General features: G+C 41.8%; 1 protein-coding gene across 1 annotated transcript in view; it reads right to left on the reverse strand.

The window, feature by feature from the left end:
- Positions 1–15,487, reverse strand: part of dnah9 (dynein, axonemal, heavy chain 9) — a 137,975-nt gene that overhangs the window by 89,396 nt on the left and 33,092 nt on the right. Inside the window, exons 24-27 of the mRNA XM_056771917.1 lie at positions 12,960–13,085; positions 12,333–12,572; positions 11,822–11,982; positions 476–632 (exon numbers count right to left, since the gene is read on the reverse strand). Of these exons, the coding sequence (XP_056627895.1) occupies positions 476–632; positions 11,822–11,982; positions 12,333–12,572; positions 12,960–13,085 (684 nt within the window). The remainder of the gene's footprint in view (positions 1–475; positions 633–11,821; positions 11,983–12,332; positions 12,573–12,959; positions 13,086–15,487) is intronic.

Genomic DNA, 15,487 nt, shown 5'->3' on the forward strand with positions numbered 1-15,487 from the left:
TGCAGCAATTTCAATCTTGGGACTGAGATACAGGCTCATCAGTAGAAGCTTGCTGTGAACTCGGTGAACTTGATTCAAATCAACTCCAGATCAAAACAATACTGTGGCTGTGTTCAGAATAGTACAGTATTTCACCATACAGTATACTTATATCATGGCTGCATTATGTACATTTTTAAGTGACTGTCCCTTTAAGATCTACAATGGTAATAAGTTCTCTATGCCTTCCTACACTCGTATTTTAAAAATGATTCATTGGCAAAAAATTTTTTTTGACTAGCAGCTTTATTTTTCTTTTTTTAATCCCTGTAGGTATCACAAAAATACTGTTATCATTCATTTTTCGGGCCACGGTAATTGTGAATGTGAACTACTTGGTGATGACATCACCATCAGTTGTGTTAATGTAACCAGAGTCAAATGAAAAAGCAAACGCTAAAAAACTAAATTTTTAATCTCTGCCTGCACTCGTCACCTTGTAGTCCATCTGTTCTGAGCAGTTGAAAACGTAGACCATGATCCCGAGGGCTCGGCCCAGGTCCTTAGTGGTCTCCGTTTTCCCCGTGCCAGCCGGACCAGCTGGGGCTCCGCTCATGACGAGATGCAGTGACTGGGTCAGGGTGATGTAACATCTGTAATGGATTGAGAACACACGTATTAGCCCAGCTAATAACTCGATCACTTATTAAACCAAAGCACGTCCAACGGTAATGACCTGAGAACAGATCAGTGAGCTGAGTTTACCAATGCTATTATTAATAGGACAAACGAAGTTTATTAAAAGTCCCTATGTGGTCGATAATTTTATCCCGTAAAAATAAACCTTGACCATCACATTTACATATTGTCATGATCTCTCATGGACATGGCGTGGGAACCCAAGTGCAGGCAGACACAGACGGTATGGATGGTAACAGATATTTATTAAACAAATAACAAGACTATAAAATGACAAAACAAAACCCACGAGGGGGAAAACAATACTGGGAAATATATAACCTTTAAGAACAAACACTGACTTACTAAACTATAAAACAAACACTGGAGACAAACACTAAACTGACACTTACTATACAACAGGAAACAGGAACAGGACGAAGCAAAACGGCAATGGACAAGAGAGCACAGGTACAAGGACAAGAACAGCAAACAGCATACAATGCACGAGCACAGGACAATGAAACATGAGGACTCTTTATAGGGGAGACAGACACAGGATCATAACGAGAAACAGGTGCTGGGGATTAGCACTAAGGAGAGGCTGACGAGGAACGTGATGCAGGGAACAATGACGAGACACGAGAAAGAACTATGTCTTTCTCACATAAAACCATCAGGCAATGCCATGGCTCCACTTGAGACAGGAATAAAACATGACATGGTTGTGGAACCATGACATAAGCCCCCCCTTTAATGAGCACCTCCAGGTGTTCATCAAGGGGTAACTAACGGGACAAGACCGACTGGGAAACAGACAAAAACCAGACAGACAAGGTGAACTTGACAAGAGGCATACACGACATAATCACAAATGGGTTGGGGTGAGACAACAAAAATAACAAACAAGGGAGGGGGGGCGGGGGCAAACAAGGAAACATAGGGAGTCCAGAAGGGGCAGGGCTGGGAGGGGGAGTCCTAGCCCTGGGGGACGCGCCAGGGCGCGGAGCCCCATGAGGCTTGACAGGGGTAGTCCTGGGGTGAACTGTCCTAGTCCCCTGCAGGACTGCTGGGCTAGACCAGGGATGGAAGACCGACTGGATCGTAGGCTGGACAGGGTTGGATGCTGGCGGCTGGGCAGCCGGACTTGACGGCGGCTGGGCAGCCGGACTTGACGGCGGCTGGGCAGCCGGACTTGACGGCGGCTGGGCAGCCGGACTTGACGGCGGCTGGGCAGCCGGACTTGACGGCGGCTGGGCAGCGCCCTCTGGCGGCTGGGCAGTGCCCTCTGGCGGCTTCTGGGCCGGGCTCGGTGCCGGACGGACCGTCACCTCCCCACAGCGCCCCCCCAAAAAATATTTGGGGTGAGACACCACAGGAATCGGGAACTCCGGACTCGGGAACTCCGGACTCGGGAACTCTGGACTCGGGAACTCCGGACTCGGGAACCCCGGACTCGGGGAACCCGGAACTGTTGCCGGTTGCTGCACTGCTCTGCAGGACAGCAACTTAGGCCTGGGACGACCTCCACCTGGCCTTCTCCTCCCTCTACGGTCGGTCTGGCCCACGGCTGACTCAGCCGGGCCAGTGGGGGACCGAGGGAGTACCGGGAAGGAGGTTTCCCGCGACGTTATGTCATGATTCCACTATCATGTCATGTTTATTTTGTGTTATTTGAGTGGAGTCATGGCATAACCTATGGTTTTATGTGAGATTGAATGTTTCTTTCTCGTGTCTCGTCATTGTTCCCTGCATCACGTTCCTCGTCAGCCTCTCCTTAGTGCTAATCCCCAGCACCTGTTGCTCGTTATGATCCTGTGTTTGTTCCCCTATAAAACACCCTTGTGTTCTTTGTCTTGTGCTCGTGCATTGTACATGTATGCTGTGTGTAATACCTGGTCCTCGTCTGAGTTGTTCTAAGTGTTCTAAGTAAGTGTCAGTTCAGTGTCTTAGCAAGTGTTTGTTTTTGTATCCAGTTTTAGTTAGTCAGTGTCCTTGTTTATTGTTAAAGTTATATATATCCCTGTCCTGTTTTACTCCATCGTGGGTTTTTGTTTTGTTTATTGTTTAATAAATATCTTTGTTAACCCCTTCATCCGCCTTGTCTGTGCCTGCACTTGGGTTCTCCTGCCATGTCCATGATCGTTCATGACAGAATGCACGAGCCATCCAGAACCCAGCAGGCAGTCAAGGTGAACTGCTTGCGGTCCCGCCAGGCACGCCACCTCTGCGGTATCCATCAAGGTAACGACGACCTGGGGACCTACGTTGATAGGTTCCTCGATGCCGCAGAGGAGGTGGTCTTTGGGGAGGAGGAGTTGGCGGTTTTGTTCAGCCGCGGCCTCAGGGATCCTCTGTCGCCAGCGGAGATGAGGATGCTGCGACAGCTGGACTTCGATGTCGTGTGGCGGTATGCCACGAACAGGTCGGAGTCCAGGGTCCCAGTACAGTCCTATTTTCCATCTCCGCTGGTCGCAATCCCGGAGGGTCATACCCTGCAGGTCGGGGTTATGGGCATCACCGCTCCCTCCGCCTCGTCCGCAGCAGCTTCACCACCTCCATCTGGTCTCCGTGGCAAGCGGGGGAGGAGAACTTCTTCGGGGTCTTCCTCGGAGGCCTCAAACCCCGAACCAGCTTTGCCCTTCACCTCCTTCCTTCAGCCGACCACCAGACGGGTGGCTCGGCTGAAGAAGAAGAGACAACGGAGGGTGGTCCCGAGTCCGGTGGTCCCGAGTCCGGTGGTCCCGAGTCCGGTGGTCCCGAGTCCGGTGGTCCCGAGTCCGGTGGTCCCGAGTCCGGTGGTCCCGAGTCCGGTGGTCCCGAGTCCGGTGGTCCCGAGTCCCAAATATTTTTGGGGGGGGCGCCGTAGGGAGGTGATGGGCCGAGCGGCCAGCCCGGCCCCAGAGTCCTTCCAGGAGCCGGCACCAAGCCCGGTCCAGCAACCGCCGTCAAGTCCGGCTGCCCAGCCGCCGTCAAGTCCGGCTGCTCAGCCACCGTCAAGTCCGGCTGCCCAGCCGCCGACAAGTCCGGCTGCCCTGCAGGGGACTAGGACAGTTCCCCCCAGGACTACCCCTGTCAAGCCTCCTGGGGCTCCACGCCCTGGCGCGTCGCCCAGGGCTAGGACTTCCCCTCCCAGCCCTGCCCCTTCTGGACTCCCTATGTTTCCTTGTTTGCCCCCGCCCCCCCTCCCTTGTTTGTTATTTTTGTTGTCTCACCCCAACCCATTTGTGATTATGTTGTGTATGCCTCTTGTCATGTTCACCTTGTCTGTCTGGTTTTTGTCTGTTTCCCAGTCGGTCTTGTCTCGTTAGTTACCCCTTGATGAACACCTGGAGGTGCTCATTAAGGGTGGGCTTATGTCATGATTCCACTATCATGTCATGTTTATTTCGTGTTATTTGAGTGGAGTCATGGCATAACCTATGGTTTTATGTGAGATTGAATGTTTCTTTCTCGTGTCTCGTCATTGTTCCCTGCATCACATTCCTCGTCAGCCTCTCCTTAGTGCTAATCCCCAGCACCTGTTGCTCGTTATGATCCTGTGTTTGTTCCCCTATAAAACACCCTCGTGTTCTTTGTCTTGTGCTCGTGCATTGTACCTGTATGCTGTGTGTAATACCTGGTCCTCGTCTGAGTTGTTCTAAGTGTTCTAAGTAAGTGTCAGTTCAGTGTCTTAGCAGGTGTTTGTTTTTGTATCCAGTTTTAGTTAGTCATTGTCCTTGTTTATTGTTAAAGTTATATATATCCCTGTCCTGTTTTACCCCATGGTGGGTTTTTGTTTTGTTTATTGTTTAATAAATATCTTTGTTAACCCCTTCATCCGCCTTGTCTGTGCCTGCACTTGGGTTCTCCTGCCATGTCCATGATCGTTCATGACACATATTGACACATGCTTTGTCTTGAAGCACATTAAAAACACCACATAAACTTATTAAAAAGATTTTCACTACAGGGGGTCTTTAATTGTATCATAGCAAAAACTGCAACATATACAATAAACTACAATTGGGTTTAAATATATAGACTTTTCTAAAAAAAAAGCTAAAGATGTAAATGTAATTTATTTTGCTACCGTTTATGTAAATGAAAATTATATGTACATTCAATTCAACTTTTCAAAGCAAATGATTTGTGCAAAGAAGTCAATGAGACTTCTGTGTCAATACCCTTAAAATAAATAACAAGCAATATGTCCCGTTTATGAAACATTACTGAGTAAAAAATATCCATAACATTAATAAAATATAACTGGAAGCAGCAATCACCGGGTTTGAGCAGTCTAAGGGGAATAAGGACGACTGCCTTCGCCGACTAAGCTCAGGAATCGCACCATAACACATCCCCAACGGATGACACTCACCCATAACCAGAAAAATGCAAGAGATGGTCAGCAACGGTTAATACAGACAACGCATGCTTACACTCATATGCAAAACAGGTGTAAACCGATAATACCTAAGGGACGAGTGAAATCAACCAATTGTCATGTCTCTACAATGTTCTGTTGCAGAGAAATAGATCTTGCTAAATGGTTGCTAAGTTAACCTGTTTGGTAGCTATGGGCGTGGAATGGCACCTGCCAATTAATACTCACTAAACCACAAGTCAAACGAAACAACATTCTAGTGCAGAGATAAACGTCTAGCTGACATGTTGACATGTTTACCATGTCTAAATGCCTAAATGCATTGTGTTACAGCGTAGGGAATGGCTGAGTAGAAATTAAGGCTTACATTTAATTGAACTGGTGTACCTTATAAAGGTGATTGTTATGTGTAGCATCTTACAACCAGCCAGCCATGTGTAAATATGGAGCAAACTTTTAATGTTTAACATGTTTAACTCTGTGGTTCTGTCAGAGTATAGCATAAAACACAGACACACATACATGCACACTCTCATTCACACATGACACACAAATGTATACAGCGCACAAACACCCACATAATGCAGAGGGACATAGATGCACACAACACACACACACACACACACAAACGCACAAGCTTACAGTCACAGAGCGCACGTGCACGAATCACAGGCACACAACAACCACTCAGTGAACAGAAAAAATTGCGGACAGAAAACAGACACACACACATGCAAGAGATTTGAAAGAGACTGAAATACCACATATTACCAAGAAATGTTTTGGTGCAACGTACACTTTGCAGATGTTAGGACTGCACTTTTTTTTAAATCCATTCATCATATCTATGCACTGATTGTGCTGCTGTAACATCCTTACATTGACTATTAATATAATAGTACAACAAGATAATATGGCAAATATCTCCCTCACCAGAAAAACTGTATTGTTTCAAAAGCAAAACAAGTTAATTACATGATAAATTCAGAAACTCTTTCTATTAATCATGCACATTGCACATCATGTTGCTTTCGTATGATCTAAGCGGATTTCACCTTTTTGACTGTTATGAATGCAGGCCTCTTCCGATCAGCACAAGTTTCACGTTAAAATAATTAAAAAAAGTCCCCTTTAATGGTCACGCAAATGAAAAAGTTCAACATGTTTTTGATAATTATTGATCTAGAGATTGTACTGTGGTGGATATTTTGAAATAACTTGAAAGACCTAGTAGTAGTTTGCAAAAATAAGTAACCGCAAACGGTTACACATATAGCCCAAGCCCCATGAAGATATCTCTAAAGGTTCACGAGTAATGGCCAATTTAGTAAAAACGCTACTTCTGGTCCGGACGTTTTTGCACCGTCTAGCAACTGCGGATCGAAATTTCAACTTTTTTCAATGATTATTTACATTCATACTCAACAGAATTTATCAGCGTTGGTTTGGTTCCGATCGGGCAAAAATCCAGGGACTATCATAATTAAAAAATGCAAAAAATGCAAATTTTTGAAAAATCTATCATGACGGATTCCAATGATATAAAACACTTGGGTGTGCGACAGTTAAAGGGTCTGTCATCCGCGTTCGTCATCGCTATAGTGCCCCTTAGGGTCCGACATGGCTGGCTCCGTGTATCTGAGTAGCGACAAGGACTACTACCATCTGACCGAGTCTCAGCTCTTGTCGGCCTTACGGTTTGGGCTGCACAATCAGTTTTATAATAATAATAATGAGAAGAAGAAAAATACTAACAAATACAATAGGTTTCTAGCCCTACGGGCACGAACCCTAATTATTTCAAACGACACCAGTAAAGCCTACTCTGCACAATACTAACTTTCAAAGTCCATCATAGATTAATGAAGCCATCTGTGACACCAATGGCATCTTTTTTCTTGCGCACTCTCATTTCAGTGTGAATGAAAGACAGAAGTTTGACACGGTCAGCAGCGCACAGCAGAGCCCAGAGACTGACCACATGTTCAGGAAGTTGCACTGGCATTTATTTCACTATCAAACAGGACCGTCTCTACTTTGTTATTGTTTAAAAGGGCTGAAAGACTGCTTGTGACAGACCCATAATAACAGCATGCTTGAGCAACCTGCTGTCAGAATCCCAAAAGTACATCAATTATACATTTAAATATAATATAGGGCAGTCGTGGCCTAACGGTTAGAGAGTCGTGACCAGAAGGTTGCCGATTCTCAGGGCCGGCGGGTAACGTCTGAGGTGCCCTTGAGCAAGGCACCTTACCCCTACTTGCTCCCAGCTCGGTTATGCTCCTTCCTCCAAAGGAATGACATTAATTTTGAATTCCAATCTGGATTTCGAGCATGTCACAGTACAGAGACTGCTTTGATCAGAGTTACAAATGATCTGCTTTTAGCGTCTGACCGTGGCTGTATTTCGTTATTGGTGCTGCTAGACCTCAGTGCTGCATTTGACACCATTGACCACAGCATACTTCTACATAGACTCGAAAATTACGTCGGCATTAACGGAATAGCATTGAAATGGTTTAAGTCTTATTTATCCAACCGTTTTCAATTTGTAGCAATAAACAATGAGGTGTCCCGCAAATCACAAGTCCAGTACGGTGTACCACAGGGCTTAGTCTTGGGACCCCTGCTCTTCGCATTATACATGCTACCTCTAGGAGATATAATAAAGCGACACGGAATTAGCTTTCACTGTTATGCTGATGATACTCAACTTTATATTTCCTCGATGCCTCATGAAACCCAGCAGTTTCATCGAATAAAGGATTGCATAGTTGACTTAAAAATGTGGATGAGTAACAATTTTTTACTACTAAACTCGGACAAAACAGAAGTGTTACTTACTGGAGCGAAAACTGCTATGCGTAACAACCAAGAATACTGCTTAACGATTGACGGATGCTCCATAAAATCCTCGTCATCAGCTAAGAATCTTGGCGTTGTATTCGACAGTACTCTCTCATTTGAAAGCCATGTCGCAAACAACTGTAACATTGCATTTTTCCATCTTAAGAATATATCTAAATTACGTCATATGCTGTCACTGTCAGATGCAGAGAAATTAATTCATGCATTCATGACATCAAGACTAGATTACTGTAATGCACTTCTAGGTGGTTGCCCTGCGGGCCTATTACAAAAACTGCAACTGGTTCAAAACGCGGCAGCTCGAGTTCTTACACGTACAAAAAAGTATGAGCATATAACCCCGGTTCTGTCAACCTTGCACTGGTTACCTATAAAGCATGGCATTAACTTTAAGATCTTGCTTATTACCTATAAAGCCCTACATGGTCTAGCGCCGCAGTATTTGAATGAACTTCTATTGTATTACAGACCTCCACGTACATTACGCTCTAAGGGGTCCTGTCAGTTGGTAATACCTAGAATTTCAAAATCAAGTGCAGGTGGTAGATCCTTTTCTTATCTAGCGCCTAAACTTTGGAATATTCTTCCCTGCACGGTCCGGGAGGCAGACACACTCTGTCAGTTTAAATCTAGACTAAAGACTCATCTTTTTAATCTTGCATACACTACACCTCCATAATATTAATCCTCAGAGGATTTAGGCTGCATTATTTAGATCAACCGGAACCAGGAACACATCCAACAACAAATGATGTACTTGTTGCATCAAAGAGTGCAGAACAGTACTCTACTGTCAGCCAGTCTTGTCTCTTTGTTCCAAGGTTACCGCAGGATGCAGTTAATGCCCAGACCTGATGGCAGAGCTGAGAATGGGAAGCGGTGACCTGACAAGTGCTAAGAGGATAGAGCTGGATAAAGGACGCGACAACTTTGTTTTTCCTACAACATTTCAAATGCTATTAGATTGTTATTGATAATCTTTAATCCTTAATTTTTATATTTTTATTAAGCCTTATTGTGCAAGCACTGTTGAGCTTGTGCAGAGGCAGCAGCTTTTGCCAGAGGGGAACTGGAATCCCCTGGTTGGGCCTGGGTTCCCCTGAGGTTTTTTTTCTCGATGGGAGTTTTGGGTTCCTCACCACCGTTTGCATATTGTTTTGCACTATCTGCCTGGCCGGGGGGGCTGCTTTAGAATTCATACTTGTATTAAATGTGTCTCATGTACAGCTGCTTTGTAACAATGAAAATTGTAAAAAGCGCTATATAAATAAAGTTGAGTTGAGTTGAGTTGCACTGTAATTTCATGTGCATATTTTTAAATCGTAAATGTAATGCTGTCAAGGTGACGAAATTTCCCTTACTGTGATTTTAGGTGGCTCAATACCGCTGTTTGCTTTTATTACTTTGCTTGTAACAATGTCAAAAAGAACGAAATGTTCTGAGAGAAGGATTAAGCTCAGCCAGTTTACGAAGATAAATATGATCTGTCAAATGAAAATAAAAGCAAATTGTTCAGGCGTGGCGTCTTCAGTGCATTTCTACAGAGCCTCAATACAAAGTACATCGGAATCTAGGGGAGTCGTAAAGTAAAAATGAGCTGGTATTTTTGCAACTTCAATATAAATGGCACAGAACATTCGATCTGTGCCACATTGGAGGAAAAAATTGGAATTTGGTCACTTGATACATGCGGTGTAAATGCAGCCTAAGATCGCCCAAATGTATGCACAAGTAAGGTGGGGGTACCATCAGTACACTTGCTTTGCAACCTGATGTTCCAAATATGGTAAGAAGCGTGCTGGCAGTATAAGACCAATCACTCTGCACTGGTTAACTGGTCAATCATAGAATACCTTGCTTTTCAAAGCAATGAGCTTTGTAAAAAATCAGCACGTTTCAGAGAGGCGGGCTAAGAGGAGATACAAACATGCACGGTGTGGGAAAAATACAGCGTTTTCGAACCTTAAATCGTGTATACACATTGCAATACATCTAAAACAAACGATAATATTAGTTTTAGCCGTGTCATATAACCCCTTTAATCAGCATTTCTAGATGTATTGTGGCCATTCCAGTTCAGTGTCTGTTAAATTTCAACAAAATCAAACCCCAAGAGTGACATAATTGAGGTGATAAATCGAGATTATCACCACTGATCTATATAAATGACTCGATTGCTCATGATATCATTATCCACCAATTGGTTCTATTAAATAAATAGGAAGATATGACATATTAATTATAAAACCGTACCTTACCAGTCCCCGTTTTTATATCTAAAGTCTTAACAGTATATGTTCTTTAATTCATGAAGCTTTATTTCTAAACGTTTACAAATTTGTCATAACAACAGTGTGCAATACACACTCACCTAGATACATTGATTTCTATACGTCGCTATTCTGCCTAAAATAAACATTGGAAAAACATCAGAAGTAACGATTTAAACACACATTTGAACTAAAATCATATTGTTTGCCTAATAAGCTGAAAAACTAGTTATTTTTGATCAGGTTATTTGATCTAAAATAACAGTTTATTTTAAATTAGTCATTTTGAGATTTTTAATTCAATGGCGTTCTCTGTCAGTTGGGCATACCAAGATGGTGGCGCGATCGCTAATAGTTCACCTAAGATTACTTTTTTGATAACTTTTACTGTCATGGTGCATTCCCCCCTTCTTTGTATAACTGACATAAAATCCAAACACTGTTATAAATATAATTAAATAAATTTTATCATTAAAATCAACACGTTTCTGCTTCTGAGATGGCTGCTGGAAATGTTTTGGCAAGAAAAAAATATTTACCAGTTGATTACAGAACCTTATTACATTTTTTGAGGTAGGGTGACCACCCGTCCCGCGTAGCGCGTGCGCGCACAGCGTTGAAGCCCAATTCATGCGTCCCGCAAATTGAGACCGTGTCACGCATAATCAATGTTTGCTCAAAAAAAAGTTGGTCGCTCTGTATCCTCGAGCCCCAGGCAGCCAAACGAACATTACTTGACAGTTCAGCACGCTACTGTTGCCACACCCACCCCTCAGTTGAACTGCTGACTAGGTTGTTGCGTTGTTGTCATGACAGCGCGCCCACATGCACACATACTGGGAACATAGTTTCCAAGTCCGCTCATAATCCGCGACTTTGGGCTTGTTTTTTTATCAAATCGCGTTAAAAAATCATAAGTCGCGGGTAGGGTTTTTTTGGGCTTATTTAAAAAATATTTGTTGCTTGTTAGAAAAATGCTGCCTATCCGTGCCTTCGTGAAACCAGGCTCTGTATCCTTACATGATTGTGAGCAACATTTCACTATTCGTTATCTCCCAAACTAAAAAAACAAAAGCAACTATACTTTTTCAAAAGGTATAAATATTTATATAGATAATATTGATAGAAAATCAATAATGATTAAAACAGTAAAGCAGTATCTTGTATTTTTTTTACAATAATCTGTTTTTAGAGAATCTCTTTTAAATTCATACTATCTGTGTGTGTCTCCACATTATTATTAAAAAAATACACATTGGTTGGCCTTTTCATGAGCATACATCAGCAATTACAGATGTTTAGGGGAATAGGACATTATTAATATACCATGTAAGGTGGTATGTGCTAGAAATGGGTAAACCACTATCAGTTTTTCTGGGGGATGGGGGCACCGCCGCGCCAGTGTCCCACATTGTCCCTCAGAAACATACCCCTTGTCCCCCCTTGGGGTTATTAGCAGGTGGTCACCCTATTTTGAGGACAGTTTAATTCGTAAAAGCATTGTGATATGTTACTGTTTATTTAAGAGCAAGAGCAGGCTTGTGTTGTGAGAGAGGTATGCAGATCACTGACAACCAGCAGAGAGGAAAATAATAATTTGCAATGTGCATGCTAAAAAGTAGAACACTTCAAAACCCTGTTTCAAAGGGCAACTCACCTGTCTGTAAGCGGCGTGATGACTAATCTTGGAGTATTGCCCAGATACTCATATGAATAGAGAAACTGGGCATCGCAGATGTTGGCGAAGCAGTGCTTCTCGTTCTCGCCCCAGCGGTGGCGGAGTTGGGACAGCCAAACAAAAGCCTGAGAGTTGTCCACCTGGGAGCCAGAAAAACACACTGAGTCTGGCTAATGTGAGCAGCAGGAGGTGGATGAATATGAAGGATTAGCAACAATAAAATATAACACCCAAGCTAAAAAAACACATGATATGGTTTCCAAGCCACTCTACGGCGTTTTCTCAGGACTTCTAATCTAATGAACTTTGGGCCTTGAAACCGTGAAACCAAAATATGAGCAATCCCCTTAGAGCATCGTTATTATGAAACCAAGTTTTGTAAATAGAACATTGAATGTTTTCTCATTGAATGCCTGATGCAAAAAAAGAGTTTTTCAATGGCAGTTGAAACAGTTCCTAAAACATAAGACATGGAGAAAAACAGTGATACCTTTTGAGCAATGATTTTGGCCACCACGTCTCTCGCGTGGACGTCAATGGTGCAGATGGTCATAACTTTCTGCCTGTCTCCAGGGTTGAGCTGGCCGATAAGCATGGTGATGAGGGTGTTTAACTGACTCACTTGCTTTTTATAGTATTCTTTCATTGCGTTCTCAAATCCCTCCTCCAGCCTTGAGAATGCAATACCTACATCTGTCGTCCAAAAGATCTGAGTGCCGGTAAGAGCGACCTATCAGAATACATAAAAAACTGATGTTCAGTCTTGTTTAAAAAATCTTTCAAAAACCCCAAACCCACTTCAATGTTTAAAGCAGACAAATATCCACATTTCAAATGTAGTCACATAGACCCAACTGCATAAAAAGTGAAACGGACAGGCAGCCGCTGAAGCCTCCCTGGCAATTAGCAAAAAAAAACAGGACATCATGAGCTTTCATTCTGTCAAGCCATACAGACTCACCCTTTGGCTCATGAAGTAATACTTGCAGAAATATCTTTCAACATCTTAATTCCCGACAATACATTTGCTTCCCTCATAGATATTCTCTTATTCTGTTTACAAGCCCTCTGATCGTGCATGACGCACAACTAACAATAACAGAAGGCTGTTAAGTACCTGAGCCGGATAGTCAAACAGCCACTGTTCCCTGGGTTTCTCTTCATAGGCCATGACAGCCTCTGTCATCTCATGCCGTACAGTGGCACGCATGGAGTCCAGGACACGATTCAGCCACACCTCGACCTGGAAAACCACAGGATGTCTTGATACACAGACCCATTTTACTGTATATCAGACTTAAAGCATGTGTGGAGATTTGCCAGCATCCCTATATAGTACATTAAGTTGCCTTAAAATATGCATGCATGTTGCATATACGAGCAGATGTGTTAAAGCAGCATAAAAGATAAACTCTGAATGCAGATCTTCAAAGGCTGGATTATACTGTGATGTACTCCATAACACTATATTGCGGGACAGCCGAAACTGTAAAAATAACTATTTTTACATTTGCAGTGGATTCTAGGTAGTTGCTTGGTTATTCAAATCAAAAGAGGCATCCTATGAAGCCTGTTTTGTAACCGTTTTTAAGCTGAATAGTTATTGCCTCTCTATCGCCATCACTGTTTGAAACATACAATTTCTGGTTACGTTACGTGGGTTGAAGTCAAATGATGTCAAACAGAAATTATCCGCAAAATCCAACCTTATCTCATGGGAATTTGTCAATATTTTACGAGGTGGCTAATTCGCATGAATTTGTACGATATGAATTATTATAAATGTATAAGATTTATTAGATTATTAGGAAAAGGCAATACTGCAGCCCCTTCCCTAACCCCACCACAAACCTAATCCCACTGGCGCATAAACAAATCACACTTAAACATTTGAATAAGATTTTATGAATTCATACAAATTAGCAACTATAAAATACATAGAATTCCGGTGAGATTTTGTTGGTAAATCGGACCAGAATATGTACTTGCTTAATAAATTATTATCGTTTATTTGTTTAATCTCATTTTTAAATCATTTATTTTTTACATGTAATAAAAAACATCTTAGAGATACATCAATTTCTCGACCTATACAGATAGCCGATTATTCAGAGTGATATCTGCTGATAACAATACCGATTCTGATCATTAGGGCTGTTTTTAAACTATCACCTGATAGCATGTGAAAATTTGCTTTTATGGATCAACACCTATAATTGGCCAATATATTGGTGCATCTCTATTTGATTGATAATAAGAAATTATTTAAAAATGAGATTAAAAATATTTAAAATGTGTCTTCAATCAGCTGACCAAATTCTTAAACTCAAATGGCTACCTGGACAATTATCAGTCTGGTTTCCATCAGCATCACAGCACAGAGACAGTGTTCATAAAGATAATAAATGATATTCAATTGAATTCTGATTCAGGCAAAATATTAGTTCTGGTATTACTAGATCTCAGTACTGCCTTTGACACTGTAGATCACACCATACTCCTGCATAGGCTGGAAAACTGGGTTGGGCTTTCTAGGACGGTACTTAAATGGTTCAGGTCAAACCTTAAAGGGAGAGGTTAATATGTGAACATAGGCAACCATAAATTTGACTGGAAACCCATGACTTGTGGTGTTCCACAGGGCTCAACTCTTGCTCCGCTCCTCTTCAATTTGTACAGTGCATCCGGAAAGTATTCACAACACTTCACTTGACATAATGACATTGTGAAAGAAGTTTTTTTTTTTAAATCTTTTCAAATTTATTAAAAATAAAAAAAGCACATGTACAAAAGTATTCACAGCCTTTGCCATGACACTCAAAATTGAGATCAGGTGCATCCTGTTTCCACTGCTCTTCATTGAGATGTTTCTACAACTTGATTGGAGTCCACCTGTGGTAAATTCGTTAAGTGTTTTTTTATGAAAGACAAAACTAAAGCTGGAGTTTTTTTCACTATTAAAAACATTATTATTCTTTACATTCGTTGACCTAACATATCTTAATGCAGGTAAAATATGACTGATACCCGCCTATTATTCATAGAGAATTAAAATAAAATGCATGAGGTCCTAAATTTGTTTGTGTTTTCTGTTGTTTTTGTTTAATAATAATATAGAAATGGTATTCCAATTATGTGTTGGTTGGAGATCTTCTCTTTTGTGATGATGTGTGTAGTGTAGCACATATTTCCTTCATTTGTGTGTTTGTGCTTTTAGTACTTATGATAAATAGGGACATAATATGTATAAACACACAAACACAAAAAAGTTTATGTATTTCATGGCTACAAATTAATTATTTAGGTAAGCTCTGATTTATAATTTCTAAGGCATAATTTATTATTATTCATCCATTTTAAATGCAGTACTGTGAAAGCATATTTTATGTTTAAGATTTATTTAGGCTACTTCTGATAAATATGTAGGCTATTTTTTATGTGATGTGTGTTTCTTAAATTATTACATACTAATTTAAAGAAATCGTATACAATATTTATGTCTGTGTTATTTCGGAACACTGCTTGGCTAGCATACGTACCTGAGGACGTGGATGATGAACTATTAGCTAGCAGGCAGTCGAAAACTTTGCATTTATCAGTCTGCACATAATGCACTTTAGAGATATGTTTAGCCAGATTACTTGT

This window comes from Triplophysa dalaica, chromosome 17, assembly GCF_015846415.1.
Source record: "Triplophysa dalaica isolate WHDGS20190420 chromosome 17, ASM1584641v1, whole genome shotgun sequence".
Taxonomy (NCBI): Eukaryota; Metazoa; Chordata; class Actinopteri; order Cypriniformes; family Nemacheilidae; genus Triplophysa; species Triplophysa dalaica.